We start from the raw sequence: 17,972 nt of genomic DNA, 5'->3' as shown, positions 1-17,972 counted from the left end.
TTGGCTACTTACTGGCTGTCGAGTTCTCCTCATCTGCCAGGCTGATCAGGGTCCACAGTAAGCAGAGAGAATGGTCACCCAAATGCACCATCTTTATTCCTTAACAGAGGCTTGTGTTTTAAAACTCATGACATCTCTTCCCTTCTGGGAGCCTTGACAGCAATGTCAAAGAGCAGCCCATGCCCAGTGGCAGCCTTTCTGGGCCCTCACAGCTCCCACCCCCACCTCCTTCTCTCCAATATCCTGAGCAGAAGGCACTTCTCAACACTCAGGCACAAAGCAAGGGGTCACCAGACTGTACACTTCATTAGGAGGAGAAGCACACTTGCCTTAGTCATATACTCTCAGCACATGGGCCATAGAAAGCATCAAACATTTGTGGGTTGAAAGACAGAGAGAGAGGAAAAAGTCTGATGCAATCCAACGGCCCACAAAAACCCCCAAAATCTCTAGATTCTTCTTAAAAAAACAAAAACAGACAAGCAAAAACACAACCAAAAATTTCTTGGTCCTTCTTGTTCTCTCTCCTTTCTTCTAGAAATCCTTCTCACAAGTGCACAGATGCCTGATCCTGGGGAAAGGCTGAGATGGAGAGAGGAAAACTGGGCAATCTCCTCCCAAGTTTTTGGTCACTGACTGATGTTTTCGTGCTTTTGCTGGATCTCTTTTTTTCTGATGGCCATGTGACCACCAGCAGCCTTCCCCACCCAGAAGGGACATGAGAGGTCAGTAGTGGTTTCCTTAGAAATTACCATGAGCTTGAGTGGTGAAACAGGCTAAGCAGGTGCAAGAGAAATGTGGGCCTTGCTTCAGCTTCTTACTATCTTTAAAAAAACAACTAGAAAATATTTTTTTATGTTTTCAAGAGAAAAAAGACTCTATCGTTTAGAGATACATACTAAACAATTTACAGATGAAATGATATGATATCTGGGAACTTCTTCAAAGTAATATGAAAGTGGAGCAAGAAAGTTAGGAAGATAAAAGAAAAAGGATTGTTCAGGAGCTGATTACTGTTGAAGCCAGTTGACATGTACGGGGGCAGTGGTGGGGGTGGGGGAGTTACTACACTATTTTATTTGTTGTTGAATATGTTTAAAATTTTCCATAATAAGAAATTTAAAAGACATGGGGGAAAAACTTTCCCAAGAGAAAAAAAAGTTTATCACTAAATTTTTCAGAATGGTTCAAGAAAATAAGAGCATCATCTAGCCTGATACTCACTATTACTTAAGTACAGTGACTTTGTATTTTAAAGAATTATAGTTCAGTTTATAATTCTTCTTTACAATTGAGCTCAAAATAACACACATCAGTTATACAGTGGTTTTTGCATTTTAGCAATCTGTGCTTTTTGCAAGATTTTGTATTAATATTTCTATTTGATGACTTGCTTTCTTACAAGAACAGAATCTTTTGGAAGCCAACTTTAGACATTTTTCATTTTATCCTCAAAAAGACCAGACAAAAGAAATGAGAAATGAAGGATAAGGAATGTTCAGTAGCTTCCCCAGGCCACATAGCTAGTAAGTGACAGAGACATATTTGGAACCCAGATCTGACTTTCCATACTGTAATTAGCTTTTTCTGAGCAGCAGAGTTTTTATATTGACTTTTTGGGTTTTTTGCTTTTTTTTTAAGGTTCTTTCAGACAGTAAGATGACAGCAGCTATTTTACTTATTAGTACTAGATGCATTCTTTAAAAACACCTGGAAGAACTATAATTAAAAGAATGTTACATAGTATTAAAGTATAAATGTGGCTTTAAAATGTATTAATACTGAGGAATTAACTATTACTTAGTTTAGATCTATTAAAAAATGATGATTGGAGTATTTCTGGTAAATATTTAGCAAATAGAAATTGCCCAATCTAAGTATTCTACAAAGTGAAAAGAATTTGTGCAGCTTAAGGCTTTAAACTTTAATAATTCAGTTTGTAAACATGAGAGAGGACCTGGAAGTAGCTGATGGAGTTTCCTTGACATGTAATGAGACCTGAATTCTGTTACTTATAGGTTGAAGTTTACCTTTCATGGTACCATTTTGTCACAGAACTTAAATCAGCACATTGTATAAAGTGTATATTCATAAATGTGACCACTGATAAAAAATGCCACTTAAACATTGTTTTTGTTATATCTAACGTTGAATCTGTTAGTTGCCTGAAAATTTAAACAGCTCATGGATGAAAATGAAACTACTGGGCTAGCTGCTTTACTGGTTTATAATGAGGAAGAAAACACATGTTCAGTATCAAAGATTAGCACAGATCAGAAATACATTATAAATCAAATCAGAACAATTTTTATGACATAGTCTAGCTCCGTGCCTAATCCATAACATAGCAGGCACTCGATAAATATGTGTCAAATAATTAATTAAAACATAAAAAACAAAACTCAACTCCAGGAAAAAAGCTAAATAAACCCAATTCAAATCTATGGCACCTTTACCTAGCTTTTACCAAAAAAACCACAACTTCCCCACTAAAATAGAGTCTCCTTTAATGTATACAAAAGCAATCAAATGTTCTAAATTTCTTTAAGTAACTATAAGCAAATCTTTCAAAATAATGAAGGGTACAAGCTGTCAATACTAATGAAAGTTTAGGTATACATATAATTGTGAAACTTCTCTTCAGGAAAGTGTATAATTCTGCTAGATATTTTACCTGTCCTGTGCTTCATCTAGCTTATTCAAAAAAGGTACTTGAAGTAAAGCATATATATAAAATAAGCAATACTAAGGACTGTTCAAAATCTTTCATGGATACCCAAACTATATTAGTTAATTATTTTAACTTCATGATTTTATTCAATATTAGAAAACCATATTGAAAATTTTAAAAAATTAGGCTACTTAATACAACCACATACTTTAAGTATCTTACCATAAGCCTTCACTGTTAGGTATTATTATCTTGATGAGGTATTGTCTTTCTGAATTTAAGTGATTTGCTCAAGGTCACACAGCTAATTAGAGTTCAGAGTCAAACTTAAGTCTGTTTGGATCCAGAGCCTGTACTTCACTGCACTACATTTTTGGCCTCACAAAAAGCCTTTCTCAGTAATTATTCAAGTTTCACCTTCAGAAGCAAATTAAAAATAGAACTACACCTTCACCTTTCTATCTACTGAAAATCTGAAAATGGAACTCTTATTTCAATAATATAAAATGTGATGAGAATCCACAGTAAATTTTTTATACACTAAATTTGATGTAAAAAATTATATACTGCTATAATTTATCATGAAAAAAACATAGTTTAATTTCTGCAAGAACAATTTTCTTTGAACAATTAAATACAAAATAAAATAAGTTTTGTCAGGAAAAATTAAAATGAATGCTCATAAGCTTCCTGCCTTAAAGAGAAACACATTATAAAATTATGTGATGGGACCAAAAACCAAGGTACAATATAGTCCTGAAAAAAAAGTGATAATGGATCTTCAAGCCTGTTCCCCTTACAGCAAGATAGAGAAAAGTTGTAAGGAAAATATATTTAGGCTGTAAAATTCAAATTAGCACATATTAACCTTAAGACTACTTTTCCATTTCTTTCTCATGAACACCAAAAGAATTATTCTCAAAAGCATACTCTTGAACTAAGTAGCATCTTTCTAGTTATAACCAGCCACAACTATATTCACTAGGCTTATAATAAACAGGTTTTTCCTGAAAAATGTTAGAACAATGTGTTGATCATTATCCGTGGCTTTTCTGAAATAACCACAAAAAAAGCAATAAAAAAACTCTACCCTACCCAAGTTTCAATTCCATCAGAAAAGCAATTAAACCTTGTTACAAGCCTTTCTACAAAAAGGCATAAAATTGTATCTGGTAGACTTTTCCCAGAGTTTTTCCAATATCAGTTCCGCTGGAGACAGAACCATCCAACCCATACTTTACAGTTAAAAAATTAGTTTCCCTTCTTCTATTATGAACAAATACAAAGTCAAACAAAATGTTTTCTAGGCAAAGATCCTTTTCGGGACTATATAAAAAAGTTAAAAATGTAGTAAGTTGCACTTTAGACAATTCTGATAATTCCCCATAACTTTCAGAACTGAAGCAATGCAATAACTTTGTTTTCAAATATAAGAAGCTATACATAATTTTAAGGATCAATGAACTGACAGCACAAGAGAAGTTATTAAAGTGACATGAATTATTTGCCTGGTTAAAACAACTTAACAAATCTGTGGTGGCTGTCTGAAGTAAGAACAAATGGGCTCTTGAGTCCTAAAATGTCTCCCTATCAATCAAGTTTTAGGATCATCTTTGTGACTAATTATGTCCCTTTTTTTTTCTTTTTGCCTACTTCCTGGTTCTTAGCATAACTGAGCTAAAGATAAGAGAGTATCAGAATATATAGTACACAATTCTCCTTTACTTTCCGTTAAGGACAGAAGATCTAGGACCTCTCTACATAAGTGTTACAGCAAAATATAATTATTACTAGGGTCCTACCATATTACTTGATTTGGACACCAGAATTATGGGTTGTATCTGGCAGAACAGGGAGGATTTTCCCCCTTAATGTAAGGGTCAAATCATGCTTTAGTCACATGAAAATGGACCTTGACTCTTCATTTTGAAATTGGGACAATAAAACCAAACCTCAGGGGGTTGAGAAATACTACATAGGAAGTGAGGCGACATGTGAAGGCACCTACCACCTAGGTAGATGGTGTGTACTCAAAACAAACTAGAAAATACTGATTTTGATATTATCTATGGTTAGCATTTAAAGTTGATAAATATATTCTATTATTTTCCACTTTCAAAACTATTTAAAATCAACTTTTGATAATGTATCAGTTACTCACTGCAAAATTTTTCCTTACATCTTACATGCTTGTGGGAGGCATTACCCACCTCTCTCACATCTGTTTATGTCTATGTGAAGAGGCAGTGTAGAATAATGGTTAATTATTTCTACCTCAGAAGACTGCATAAAATGGGTTAATACATATAAAGCACACAATATCATAAGCATGTTAGTTATTATTAAATATCTGACAATTTTGTTGTATCTGAAAACAGGACTTGAGGTATGTCATTTGAATTCATGTAATAAAAGCTTTAGGCTGAGCAAAAAAAATACTTAGAAAACACACTTATTTTTTGTACTGTAAGAAACATTCCCAAGACATAATACCTTGCCATATCAATTACTTAGAGGGTTATTCACATATTTGGCATTTCTGTTCCTGCTCCATAAACATGGATAAAAGAGAATGTAAAGATTGGGTAAAACACTAAAATGTTGTCATTAATTTTAATTCACCATTAAGTACCCACACCTGCATTAAACTAATATAAAACCATTCTGATTCATTTCAAATTAAAATAAACACTGCCCAGTATTAGTTATATATCAGGTAAATAATTTCCTTTCAATATAACAATACCATACTAGCCTTTGATTGAATACTAATATTATAATGTAATCACGTAAACTGAATCCTATAATTTCTGTGGTATATTTCAAGATTTCTCTATAACACCTAAGGAATTCTAATAGCATCTGGAATTGAATTACTAATACCGATAAAATTTCTTTCCCAAAATTAATAGTGCTTAAGGTAATAAACCTAAATAAAATAGTGGTTAGGAGAGTGTAGATGGTGGTTGCAGCAGTTTAAATGTCACAGTAGCTTGTTTTAGGGTTATGAGAAACTTAGGAATTGCCTAGGTCACTTTCAACATTGTATGAAGAAAGTGAGGCCCTCAAATGCTGTGATGCTAAGAGGGCTAAGACCACAACCTACAACTCCTGGTTCCAGTCAAATAAATATTCCTTCTGGTTCTGCATATGAAATTTATCCAAGTAATTTATATCGACCCAAAACAGTGTTTTTTTTTTTTGCCAAAAAACTAATTCAAAAGAATAATTGTTACACACACACACACACACAGAATTGCCTTCAGTTAGGTAAGAACCACAGTAGTCCATTTACTAACTTCTTACGACTTTTTCAAAACCTAAATAGGAATTTCTTGTCATAAAGGTATTTTCAAGTCACTTATTTCTATTGTGACTTTCAAATCATCCCAATGCTTGCTCTCGGCTCCCTGTCCCCCACCTGTCTCACACACAGACACACATACACACACTTACACTTTCCTAAAAATGGTGGGGATAATGAGCAGAAATCAAATTTACTTTCTAATCCTACCACATTTGAGCCAGGTATATTTACTCATCCTTTTTCCATTCTCAGCATAATAATTCTAAAAGAGTTAGTTTCTAACAACATATTTTTGTATCAATCTTAGTCTTATTATTATTTCATAAACCAGTTTAATCTCTAAAGAAAACCATTTGACCTGAAAGATTTCATTTTAAACATATTCCACTAGCCCCATAAAAATATTAGTAATGTGCATACACATATAGGTTACTCATTTTCTGAATTTTTTATTTATCCCAAAGCAAACCTTCATCAAAAGTCAGTAAAGTGAAAATGGAAAATAAACCATGAGGTCACCTAAGTTCATTCTGTCAGCATATAGTGGCAAAAGAAAACTATATTCAATTCTGGGCCAACCTTAATCCAGTTAAAATGTATAGAATGCCATCTTAGAGTTTTAAAGTTAGCAATGTTTGAATAATTCACATCACCCTTGCATTAAATTTTCTTTAAATTTATACACAAAAGAATATCAAAAGCAACTTTTTAAAAGTAGACTTCATGGATTGCCAATGTCTTAAACAGCCTTGTATCTGACCACTAAAGCAAGATAATTGCTCTTCAGTTTCAGTAAAAACCTTTCGAAAAGCAAATACCAATGGCTTTTTGATTCTTAGGCAAAAAAAACCTTTTTAATCTAAAACTAAATTTAAGCAAATATTTTAAGATACATCCCAACCATTACACCTGAATCCTGAGGGAAAGGATATTTAATTCCTTGAAATGACAGAGGATTCTCTTAGCAAACATCCCCTCCCACTAAGCAAATTATTTCTATAAAAAGATAATTCTGCTTGTGCTGACATCATGTTTGGGGACACGGCAACTATTTTGTAATCTGTTTTTACTATTGCAGGAAGCTCTCTAAAATAACTCTCTAGATGTAGCACATGTGTATGTGTAAATGAATATATATGCCTGTATATAGATGTATTTTTACTCCTTGTTTTTTTTAACCTCAAGTTTGTACTCTTGTCAGCTGTGCTGTTCTTGGGGAAGTTACTGTATCTTTCTTATATTAAATTTTCTCATCTGCAAAATGGGGATAATAAACTTACCTCATGGGGTTGTTATGAGGACTGATGCAATGTTAGCTTATTATCCCATATAAATTTCCTAAACACATACAGATGATCATACTTCCAGAGTATATAAATGTATTGGGGCATCTGGTGTTCAGTTAACTATGAAATTCTCTTTAATTCACTCTATCAAGTAGACTGGCTGTTCCTTCACTCAAAAACATCAAACAATGTGACTCTTGCAGAATAATGATATGCACTGCTGGCAAGAAAGACAAGTGATATTTGCCTGGGTCTACTTTTAGGGGTGGTTTAATTATCTACACCCTAGTGTTAACACTGGAAAATAAACAAATGGGTGAAAGGCATCAAAAAGAGTCACTCTGATATCAAAAATTTAATGGTATTCAAAAATAAATGGTGATGATGAAGAAAATACTTGCATCATTTCTCTAGTAGCCCTTAGTGACACAAGGCAGGCCAGAATTTCCAAAGATATTTAAGAGGTATTGCCAAATTGATGAATTCAGACTGTTCAGACTGCAAGGTTCAGCGAGGTTCCAGATTTAAAATGTAACCCATGAAAAAACTATACTTCGGTAATTTGTTTTCAGTGAATCACTACCTTATCTGGAAAAAGAAATGAATGTTTTTGTTACGTAGTTACTTCACTTTAGCAGAAAATCATTAGTTTCTATGATGAAATATATTTATATATTATCTATTCTCACCTAAATAAATAGTGGAAAATGAAACCTGATTCTCTTTTCAGGCCAGAAAGGTATTACAGTTAATAGTTATGACATCACTAGCTACCTGGTATTTATAATTACGCAGTTCCTAAGATTACAATTTGAAATTTACCAAAAAAATAGCTGAATATTTCATTCCATATCACACTTCCTGCCAAAATAATGTCTGGTAATTAACTCAATTTCTAAGAAGAGCTCTGTTATGAATATGGGCAATTCAAACCCCCTTAGTTAGATATTACACTATGCCATTTCCTTATTCATCTTTATCTATCAATGGAACATACTCTTACCGGAAAAGGAAAAATGTTGTCAGCCCTGTTCAAGCTATCTTCCATCCAGGATTTAGGAGCAAAGGCAGAGCTGGGGCGAGCGTACTTCTGGAGCTGAATATGATTGCTTGCAAAATTTTTCTTCAAAGGAGAAATGGAATTCAGGGGTGTTATTCCTCCATTCAGCCCTCTGCGATGATCTCGGCCTTGGGAACCTCCCCAGCCACCGTATCCACCGCCTCCCGGGCTCCAGGAAGACGATGGTGTCGGAGAGGGGCTCTGGTAGCTGCTCCACGGTGAGGGGGGTTTGTTAAGATTATTCGCCAAATGAGGCAGCTGGTTAAAAGCAGCATTTCTATGTGTGAAAGGTGGGGGATGGGGACTGGCGGGAGACCTCCTCTGCTGCTGATGCTGGCTGTGATGATGCTGGAAATGAGGGTGATGAGGGTGGTGCTGCGAGAGAGGCCCGATCTGAGGGGTGAAGCTGCCTCCGAAGCCGGGGCTGACATGATGGGGAAAATTTTGAAATAACAGAGCACCGTTATTAGCCGAAGCAGCCGGGACCCCTCCCTGGTGAAAGAAACTTGCATCTTCATTGATGATCGTAGAGGAAGAAGGTGCTATCGCTGCTGACCAGTTACTGAAACCAGTAAGAGACGATGCACTAGACGTCAAGGGTTGGGTCGAAGTACCTAGCCCCGTGGCTTCTTGATAATCAAACCCTGTCAACACTGGTGATTCGATTCTTATTTTCTCCTTCCCACTGCCATTTTCTGAAGAACTGTCCCCTTGATTTTCTTCAGATTTTGCCTTCTCAGGTTCGGGCAGTATTCCAGCCTCCTGGCCTGGACTGGGGGAGAGTTGCTGCTTTTCTAAAGGGTCTTGCTGCTCTTGTTGCTGACTTTTTGCTTTTTCTGACCCCAAGATCTCATCCTGAATGTTATGAGTAGCCGGAGCAGGAAAGAGCCAAGCTGACCCGGCATTACTGCCATTAGCAGCTGTGTTATTATTTATAAAAGCAGCAGGGCTGGGGGTGGCATTTTGGTGATGGTGTGGAGGCTGCAGATGTGGATGGAATCTGACTGGAAAAGCAGATTTATTCCCAGTATTGCTTTGCACTAGCACTCCAAACCCGTAATCCCCCATTTATTATTTTTAGGATCAGAATCTTACAATAAGAAATGACAACCTGATGTCTTACGCCTTTGTATCCTCTACCCGAAATTTAAGTTGCTTGTTTGTTTGAAATGTCTTATTAATAGCTAACTCAAAGATCCCAGCTTATCACCTTAAATAGTTCTGATTTAGAATTCTGGTCTCTGAAAGAAAAAAAAAACTAAAACAAAAATCTCTTAAAACACTGACATGAATTCAATTGGGCTTATTTCTAGGAGGGAATAAAAACGAAGAGGGTAAAAATCAAGTCTTTGGTTAGTAAAATAGGTGCTTTCTTTTTCCAAAGGAAAATGTACATGAATGACAAAAAAACAGCTTCTGAAGCATCTATGGATGTAGAAGAATAAGCATTGCGTGGAGTAAAAATATATATATATAATTTAACAATCACATATGGTCTTTCTCAGCAGTTTAGATTCACACACATAAAAATTAGAATAGGGCCAAAGGGAGAATACGTTTTTCTTGGCAGCTTGGTTAAAAAAAATCAGGAATAATTTAAGAACATTATATATTATATATTTATATATATAGATTATATTAGGTTATCTGGGGTGGGAGGTGAATTCCTGGTTGCGGGAGAAGAAATCAGCATTGACTAATGGAAAGATGATTGCAGGGTGGTTTCTGCTGTTCCTGGTCCTGTTTCTGCTCTTTCAGTGGGTGCAGTTCTGGCCTCTGGAGCTGTTTCTGAGGCTCCGGGTGCAGATCTTGCTGCGGTCGCTCTTCCTGGGCTCCCCCTGACCTCCTCTCCCCCATGAAATGGATTGGAAACAGTTTCTCCCTCTTGTTGGGGGTGGGGGGTTGCGATCAGGAGGAATTAGCGAGACTCGGCGAGGGCGAGCTGGCGGCCGGGGGGTGCGGGGACCAAGGGGGCGACCTGGAAGGTCCTGCGGTTTCGGCCTCTTCCCCTCTCTGCGGCTCCGCGATTTTTTTCCCTCATGGGACCCAGGGGCGGTTTGTTCAGTTCTCTCAGTTCGATTCTCCGCAGGGGATAAAAAAGAGGAAAGAAAGGAATAACCCACTAGTGTAGTTATTCTAAAAGAGAAGGGCCTCCCCCCTTTGCTCTCTCTCTTTTTCCTCCCAGATTTTTTTTTTTTTTAATTATAATTTAGAAGGCTTTTGTTTCTCCTCACGGTTGCTGGGCCGTCGCGGTCGCCGCCGCCGTCGCTTTACCCCAGTTCCGCAGTTCCCGTTGTCGTTGCGGACTCCGCCTGGCTCTTCTTTTTCTCTCCTTCTTCCTCTTCTTCCTCCTCTGCTGTCGCCGCCGCCGCCGCCGCCGCCGCCGCCACCGCCTCCCGGTGTCCGGGTCCCGCAGCCGCGGCTGAGTCCTTCTCCTCAGGACCCAGCCGAGTGAAATGACAACCAGCTGGAAAGACCAATAGACACTTCCGGTTCGATGAGGGAGGGGTGGGGTACCGAGGACACCCCGCCCACCTGCAGAAAAACCAATCATATGGTACAATTTAGACTAGGCCACGCCCCTGACTCAAGTCCCCTCCCAGGAAGGTCGAAAAGTAACCTCGAGAGACGCCCCTTCCTTCTGCACCTCGCCCGGTGAAGCCTGGAGCCTGGAACCCACTCCTCCACCCAGAATGAGCGTACCAGGTCGCCATCTTTAGTGCGGGCAAAGGACCCCTTCACCGTTTATCTCCCCTAACCATGCTTTAAAGGAGGAGCACTTAGGGGCGCACCGAAGAGAACTGATTCCTTGAGCACTACAAAAAAGAGTCAATGTGTTGTGGATCCTAGTGGCAACACGTGAAGCCGCGGATGAAGGGGCGATGCCCACAGTAAAGGTGGGTCCCCACGCGTCACGTGCTTTGATCTGAGCTCCGCCCCAGAGGGATCTGGAAGGGGGGTGGATCTTCCCAACAGCTGTGTGGTGCTTAAAACTGCGTATGTCCTTGTCCTGAATGGAGATCTCACTTGAGATTCTCCATTCGCCTTCCGTTCCCTCGCCCGCATCCCCCGGCCTGGCTTAGGCTCCCGTCTGGTGCAGCCTCAGCCACAAAGATAACAGCCGCTGTAGGCGTACGTGGCTGAGCCCTCATCTCCAGCCCGTTCTAGTCCATCCTACACGTTGTACAGAGGGGTATCTCCCACGCAAAAAATCTTATCGTGGTTTTCTCAGATCTTTTCTAGGGCTGCCCATTACCTCGATGAAAAAGGCCAAACTCCTTAGCCTGGTATTCAAGGCGTTTCCACTGCGTAGGCAGTATATCTCAACACCTCATCTCAGTCCAGACGCCCTACACCAGGTTGCGTCAAACATATGCTCAGTGCCTTTTAACATGACTTTTCCTCACTTCTCCACTCGGTAAACTGTTTAGTTTTAGGAATCGGTTCAAAAGCTACAAACTCTACTCTCCGCATTTCACGAGCGTCCATGGCCCTGCGTATATGTCTTGTATTTGTTTCCCACGCTAGTGTAACGGTCGCCTATGTCTGTCAGACTTGTGCTCAACTGCGGGCTCTTTGAGAAGAGCACCTTGTAGATGGCAGGCATCAGTGAACGAATGTTGAAGAAGTGAATGAGCAACCCAACTACCGTGAAGTCTTTCCCAAATGATGTAACCTTTCCAAGTTTGAAATATTTCATTCCTTCTGCTATTTGGTTTGGAGTTCACATCTCTCAAACTTGCATCATCTAGTTTATTCAGTTGCAGTTCGAGGACATGTCTTGTTCATCTTTGTACATTCTCAGTACTATGACCACCATCAGGGGTGAGGGTCATGCTTTGTTCTCAGCACAAGCTCTAAAGATGTTGAATAAGTGTTTTCCTTCAGTAGGAAATAAAAAATGAAAAGAAACAGAGTCGAGCTAGAAGTAACTATAGCAAGAGTAGGAAAAACAGATCAAAGACTTTTAAGAAAAATCTTATAAACAAAGGTGGCTTCCATTTCATATCTACAGCATTTCCTCAATAGTCCTAATTTCTGCTGCCTCAGTTTCTCATTCTTCCAACACTGCCATGTGAAACACCTGTTTGGGGCCTTAATCAGTGATTGAATTCTCTGTCATTGTATCATGAACATGAGTCTTGTCTCTGCAATTCTCTCTTGAGTCCCTTGAGTATGGAGATTGGGTCTTACCCTGCTGTTTATTTCCCACAACTGGATATCTTGAGACTTTGCTGGTTCAGTTATGTGCCACTTCCTCCAGAATGGTTTCCTTGACTGACCCTTTCCCTAGCATCTTGTAGATTCCTCTCATTTAATTACTGCTGTTTGTCTTTGTGTTCGTTTCTTGAGGGCAGAGGTTATGTCTGATTTATCTTTGTGTCCCCAGTGGCCAACAGAGGGTTGGGCACAGAGCACATTCAGGGCATGTTTGTTAAATGAACGAATAAGTATTCAGTATTCAGCAGATGGTTGAGAGTTTTTGGAGCTACCAATTCTCAGCAGCTAAAATGGCAGCCATGACTTAGAGGAAAGAGGACTGTCTTTGAAACCAAACAGCCTAATTTGAATCCCAGCTCTGCTGCTTCCTAGTTGTGTAGCTCTGGGCATCACCTGTACAAGCCGCTGGTTCCTCATAGATAAAATGTGAATATTTCCTCCCTCATTAGGTTGGAGATTACAAGATACATGTGAAGTGCTGGGTTCATAAGAGGTTTTCAAAAATGTCAGTTCCTTCTTAACATACTAAATGCAGAGAACAACTTCACAAATGTGTTTTGCCTTGAAGCTGTTGTGTGCATGAGTGAATCCAGAAACCTGTGTTAGTTGGTAGAGGGAGGAGGCATGCTTAAGCCACAGTCAGGGTGCTAATAGGTCAGCCCAATTTTTTAAGGCTTAATTAAGTGTGGGCAGTAGGTTTAGGCTGGGCTAAAGCTAAGATGATCACTGTAGAATCATGCTCCTGGTTAGAGACCAGAAGCATAGGAGAAGGAAGGGGGAAGCAATTCTCTTGGGTCGGTTGCCTACTCAGAAACCCAGGATACTCAGCTGAGAGCCGCCCTGCTTGAAAACATTCTGACCTCAGAAACTGTCCCAAGTAACCATGACAACAATTCAGCAGCTCCCTTTAGGATCTCCAAAGGGATCTACAGTTGCTGATGAGTGCTGGCTTGAATACTACTTGCAGAAGAGAGCCTCTCCCATGAAGTATGCTCATTGGGATGCTCTTGGGTTACAGGGAAAACAAGCTCTGCCCAAATATTAAGGTGCTACCAGATTAGAATAAAACAAAAACAAAACTCCCTCCCTGTCGAGGAGGGCTGACACTCCTTCAGAGAAACTTGAAGGCTAGTAAATGCATGTACCCTGCTGTCTACAGCCCAGCTCTCTCTGGAGTTTGAGGTCAACCACACCCCAAACCTGGAGCCTCCCAGGAAGCATCACCCTAATATCTCCTTCACCAGCCTCTTTTAAAGCTTTGCAGAAGATACACATCTCACCCCATAATCACAGAGTGAACTCTGCCCCACTCCAGTTCTAATGTCCTCCACCACTGCCTTGAAGCATACATTGCCAGCCTTCTCCCAACAGCACACACCCAGGCTTCCCAGGGGCCTGTTTGATGACCTTAGCAATCAGAGCCACCACCCAAGGGCACCCAGGTTGTGCACTGTGCAACTCCATAAGTCACCACAGACTATTTGGTGAATGCCACCCTTGGAATTGTACAATGCAATGGCCCTGCTTCAGTTCATTTCAGTAAGACAGAGAGACACATTGTGGAAATATGATACACATATAAAAACCTACTAGATACAACCATAAATTATATGAGCACATGCTCATCACATGCAGGGATATTTAAAGCAGTTGATGTTTTTAGAGTTGATAGCCCAGGAGCTTTCTGTAATGGAATTGAAGGACACAGTGTCCTTGGTCTTGTTTTGGGTAGTGAGCTGTAGAGAGTAGACAAGTCTGGGCAGGCATATGGTCCAGTCCCCTAAGAGATTAATGCCTAGCATTACTTTGCTAGCAGCATTAATAAGCATTCCAATGTAATGGTGGAATATATAGTTTACTGAAACTGAAAAAATATAATAATAATATTCAAAGGCAGGGAAACAGAGAAGAGTGGAATTACTTTTGGACTATCGTCTTTTCCAAGAATACCTGTAAGCTCACAATCAGAAGGCAAACTACACAGAAACTAAACCAAGCCCTGAAAGCAGGTTTTTTAAAATCCCACCTCTGATCTTCACCCTGTGTCAATACTGGAAAGAGTGCATGTTTACTTAAAAAGCACCATTGTCTTTTTTACAGTTAATTGCTGGGCTACAGTTTCTCCTTTTGTTTGTCATTTTCTAATCTGTGCAAACCCTCTGCTTTCCCATTTAAGGCATTATCATTAACATAGAGTCCATAGTTAATAAGCCACTTTGGGAGTGGTGAAGTGAATTCCTCCAGTGTATTGTTACTGAACAAATGGTTTGGAAAAGTCCAAGACACAGACATGCTTCACTTGAGATTGCCCTATCCTGGCAAAGATTTAGGTGAGCTAGAACAGGAGATAGACCTTCCAAAATGTGACATGCATCCCCTGGGATGACTTGGATTCTTTTGTGGCTCCAGCCACCTATGTGGACAGGCTCCTGACCTAGATTACCCCTTGCTGTTTTGATTGGACACACTTCGCTTCTCTGTATCAAAACTGTAGTCATGCTGCCGTACAGCTACTATCTCACACTCTGTGTCTAGGCTGTAGGATTTTCACCTATGATGCTGGAAAAAGAATGGCTTTTCAGAGCTTGCAAGGAAGCTGAAGTGTCCCGAGGTCACAGAGTTGGGAGTCAGAGACCAAAATTTTAGCTCCAACATAGCCATAAACTCACGGGCACTGGTCCAATTTGTCTGACAGTTTCCTTTTAGCCAGAATTTTTACTACCAACAGAGTTTCACGTTGGAACCCTTAAGCAATAAAGGTTCAAAGAAAGTCATCTATCTAAAAAAAACCACTAAAGATGCTCCTTTCATGTTGAGATTTTTTGCTCCTCCATTCTTGGAGTATACATGTTATTAAGGAACAGTCATGAGAGTTGATTCATAAGCATCCAACCTCAAACTTTAGGATGCATTAGTCCCCATGGAAGCCTATCAAATGCAGATTCCCAGACCCTGCCTCCCAAGATATTCTGATTACATTTTCTCATAGTATTTTCTCATGAAGTTATAAATTACTAGAAATTTTCTCAAAATAATGTCAGAATACAGAAAAATCAAAGGAAGAATAGCAAAAACAAACAAGTTCCTTTCTCACATAAAAGAAGTTTGGGAAAGTCAATACGGGGCTGGTGGGGCAGTTTCAAGAAGTCATCAGAAACTGGACTTCTCCCATTTATTGTTCTTCCCTCCTTAAATGTAACTTCTGCTTATCATCCAAGATAGTTGATCAAGCTCCAGCCATCACGTCTGTATTCCAGACTGAAGGAAGGAGGAAAAGATGAAGAAGGATATAACTCTTCTCCTTGAGGAGACTTTGAGAAGACATGCACTTCATTTCCATTCTCTTCCCATTGGCCAGAACTTACCTATATGGTCATATCTAGTGGCAAAAAGGTTGGTAAGTATGGTCTTTATTTCACACTCCTATACTTAGTTAAAAATTAACATTCTATTACCAAGAGGAAAACAAAGGTGGGTATTGGGGGGTGGGGCACTTAGGCCCAGAATGGTTTAGTGACTTACCTAAGCTCTTACAGTGAAGTCAATGCCCTCATTTTGCAATTGAGGAAACCTGTCCAGGGAAGAGCCTTGTCTAAAATAACTCAGTTACTTTTCCCATGTATCTTGTCTCAGAACTCTTTCCTTTACCCAATGGTTCTTATATTTCAGCATGCATAAGAATCACCTAGAAGACAAGTAAAACCAGAATTTCTGATTGATAGGTATGGGGGAAAGCCAAGAATTTTCATTTCTAACATATTTTCAGGTGGGATGCTGATGCTACTGATTTAAAGTATGTACTTTGAGAACCAGTGGTCCACAGGACATCCCCATCTGAGTTGACTAAGGGCCTTCAGTGCAATGTAACTGGCTTTAGTTCTCCTCCTGCTTTCTGTAGCTTACACAGTGGTGCCCTGATTCATTCTCTTGGTTGCCTAAGCCAAGCTTAGGAGTCATCCGAAAATCTGCCCTCTCCTTCTCCAGCCTCTTCAGGTCCCCACGTTTTCTTCATTTCTCTCTTCAGCATCTCTTCTTTCTGTCTGTCCTCTGCTTTGGTTCAAGCTTGATCATTTCTTACCTGGATTTTTTTTTTGTAAACACTAATTTTAGGCTTAATACCTAGTCTTCCTCACTGAATATTTCTAAATGGGGAGACTAATTACATTACTCCATTGCTTAGACACTTTCAGTGGCTTCCAGTTGTATTCAGCTGTATTTTTCAAACTTCAGTGATTTTCACCCCAGCATCACAATTTTTGCCATATTGGTGTAGCTCTTTTGATATTTTTTCATTCATTTGATGTTTTTTCTATGAGTTGCTTGCCTTTTAAAAGAACTTAAAAAGTTGTTCAAGGCAACTTGATAAAAAACTATTATCACTTGCTATAACCAAAAGGTAATTGTCAACCATTTAAGAAAAATGAAATAATGGTATTGAATTTCTCCAAAGGCCTCTATTCATATCCAGGGCCCTAGGTCTGAGGTCTTCTATCTCTTTATTAAAAAGTAACATTAATAAGGTTAGAACATTGCTAAAGACTTACTAGACCAATCTTGAAAGGTCTTCTTTACGTAATTAGAACTGAGAGAAAATGGCAAATGAACTGAATTTCTCATTGTGTGTTTGGAGAATATGTTCTGCCTTTGTCTGTGTGCCACCTGCTGTACTCCACTGGGGAGGGACTCATCTGAAAAGCACTGTCAGGCTCCTTAATGTGGCATCCCACACACTTGATGAACTGGCACCTGCATGATATTTCAGTATCATCTCTTGCAAGTCTCCAAGAGCATTGTTCTGTAGCATCCTGAAAAACTTGAGGTTCCATGAATTTACAACCAGTCATGAATACTGACTATGGCAAGTAACTATGCATAAGTGTGACTTAAAGGTAATTTTTCTCACACATCAAGAAGTCTAGAGGTGGGTGGTTGCTTGAGCTGGCTAGTCAGTGATGTCGGGGCTCTGGATTGGAATCTGAATTTCTTGGCCTTCCCTTCAGACTCTTAAGATGTCTACCCCAGCCTCAGTCATCATACTGTGGCTTTAAGAAGCAGGAAACCAAGGGCATCAAAAAGTTGAGTTTCCACCCGTGAGCTTTCTTTCTATCAGGGAGGAAAGGTCTTTCCCATGGGCACACTTTCTGTTATATCTTTTTGATCAAAACTGGATCACATGCCTGTATCTAGAAAAGACATGGGCCCACCTTTCCTGAGACCAGACAACCCCAACATAAAAAAAAAAAATCAGGATTCTGACCCCCCAGGGTTGGCACAGACACTTGGCCACAAAATTGGCTGTTATGCAACTGACTATTTAGATCCCACCCACTAGAGTTACTCCTCCAACTCAGGTGCTCTTTTCTTTTCTCTTTTTTATCCTTTGGACCCGTGATTATGCCTAGCACATAGTAGGCCTCTAATGAGTGG

At 39.3% G+C, this 17,972-nt stretch overlaps 1 protein-coding gene and 1 long non-coding RNA gene across 7 annotated transcripts in view; one reads left to right on the top strand and one right to left on the bottom strand.

Annotated features, from left to right (window-relative positions):
* Window positions 1-10,791, bottom strand: part of CPEB4 (cytoplasmic polyadenylation element binding protein 4) — a 75,802-nt gene extending 65,011 nt beyond the window's left edge. For all 3 annotated transcript variants that reach the window (XM_036995079.2, XM_036995080.2, XM_036995081.2), the window contains exon 1: window positions 8,268-10,791. In XM_036995079.2, coding sequence (XP_036850974.1) covers window positions 8,268-9,392 — 1,125 coding nt within the window. In that variant the 5' untranslated portion in view covers window positions 9,393-10,791. The remainder of the gene's footprint in view (window positions 1-8,267) is intronic.
* A 146-nt stretch (window positions 10,792-10,937) lies between these two features.
* The window catches only part of LOC108406392 (uncharacterized), a 56,484-nt gene continuing 49,449 nt past the window's right edge, over window positions 10,938-17,972 (top strand). For all 4 annotated transcript variants that reach the window (XR_012129519.1, XR_012129523.1, XR_012129518.1 and 1 more), the window contains exons 1-2: window positions 10,938-11,221; window positions 15,764-15,942. This is a non-coding gene — a long non-coding RNA (uncharacterized lncRNA). The remainder of the gene's footprint in view (window positions 11,222-15,763; window positions 15,943-17,972) is intronic.

This window comes from Manis javanica, chromosome 1, assembly GCF_040802235.1.
Source record: "Manis javanica isolate MJ-LG chromosome 1, MJ_LKY, whole genome shotgun sequence".
Lineage (NCBI taxonomy): Eukaryota > Metazoa > Chordata > Mammalia > Pholidota > Manidae > Manis > Manis javanica.
Note: the sequence above shows the minus strand (reverse complement) of the source record. Positions and strands in the feature narration are given on the sequence as shown.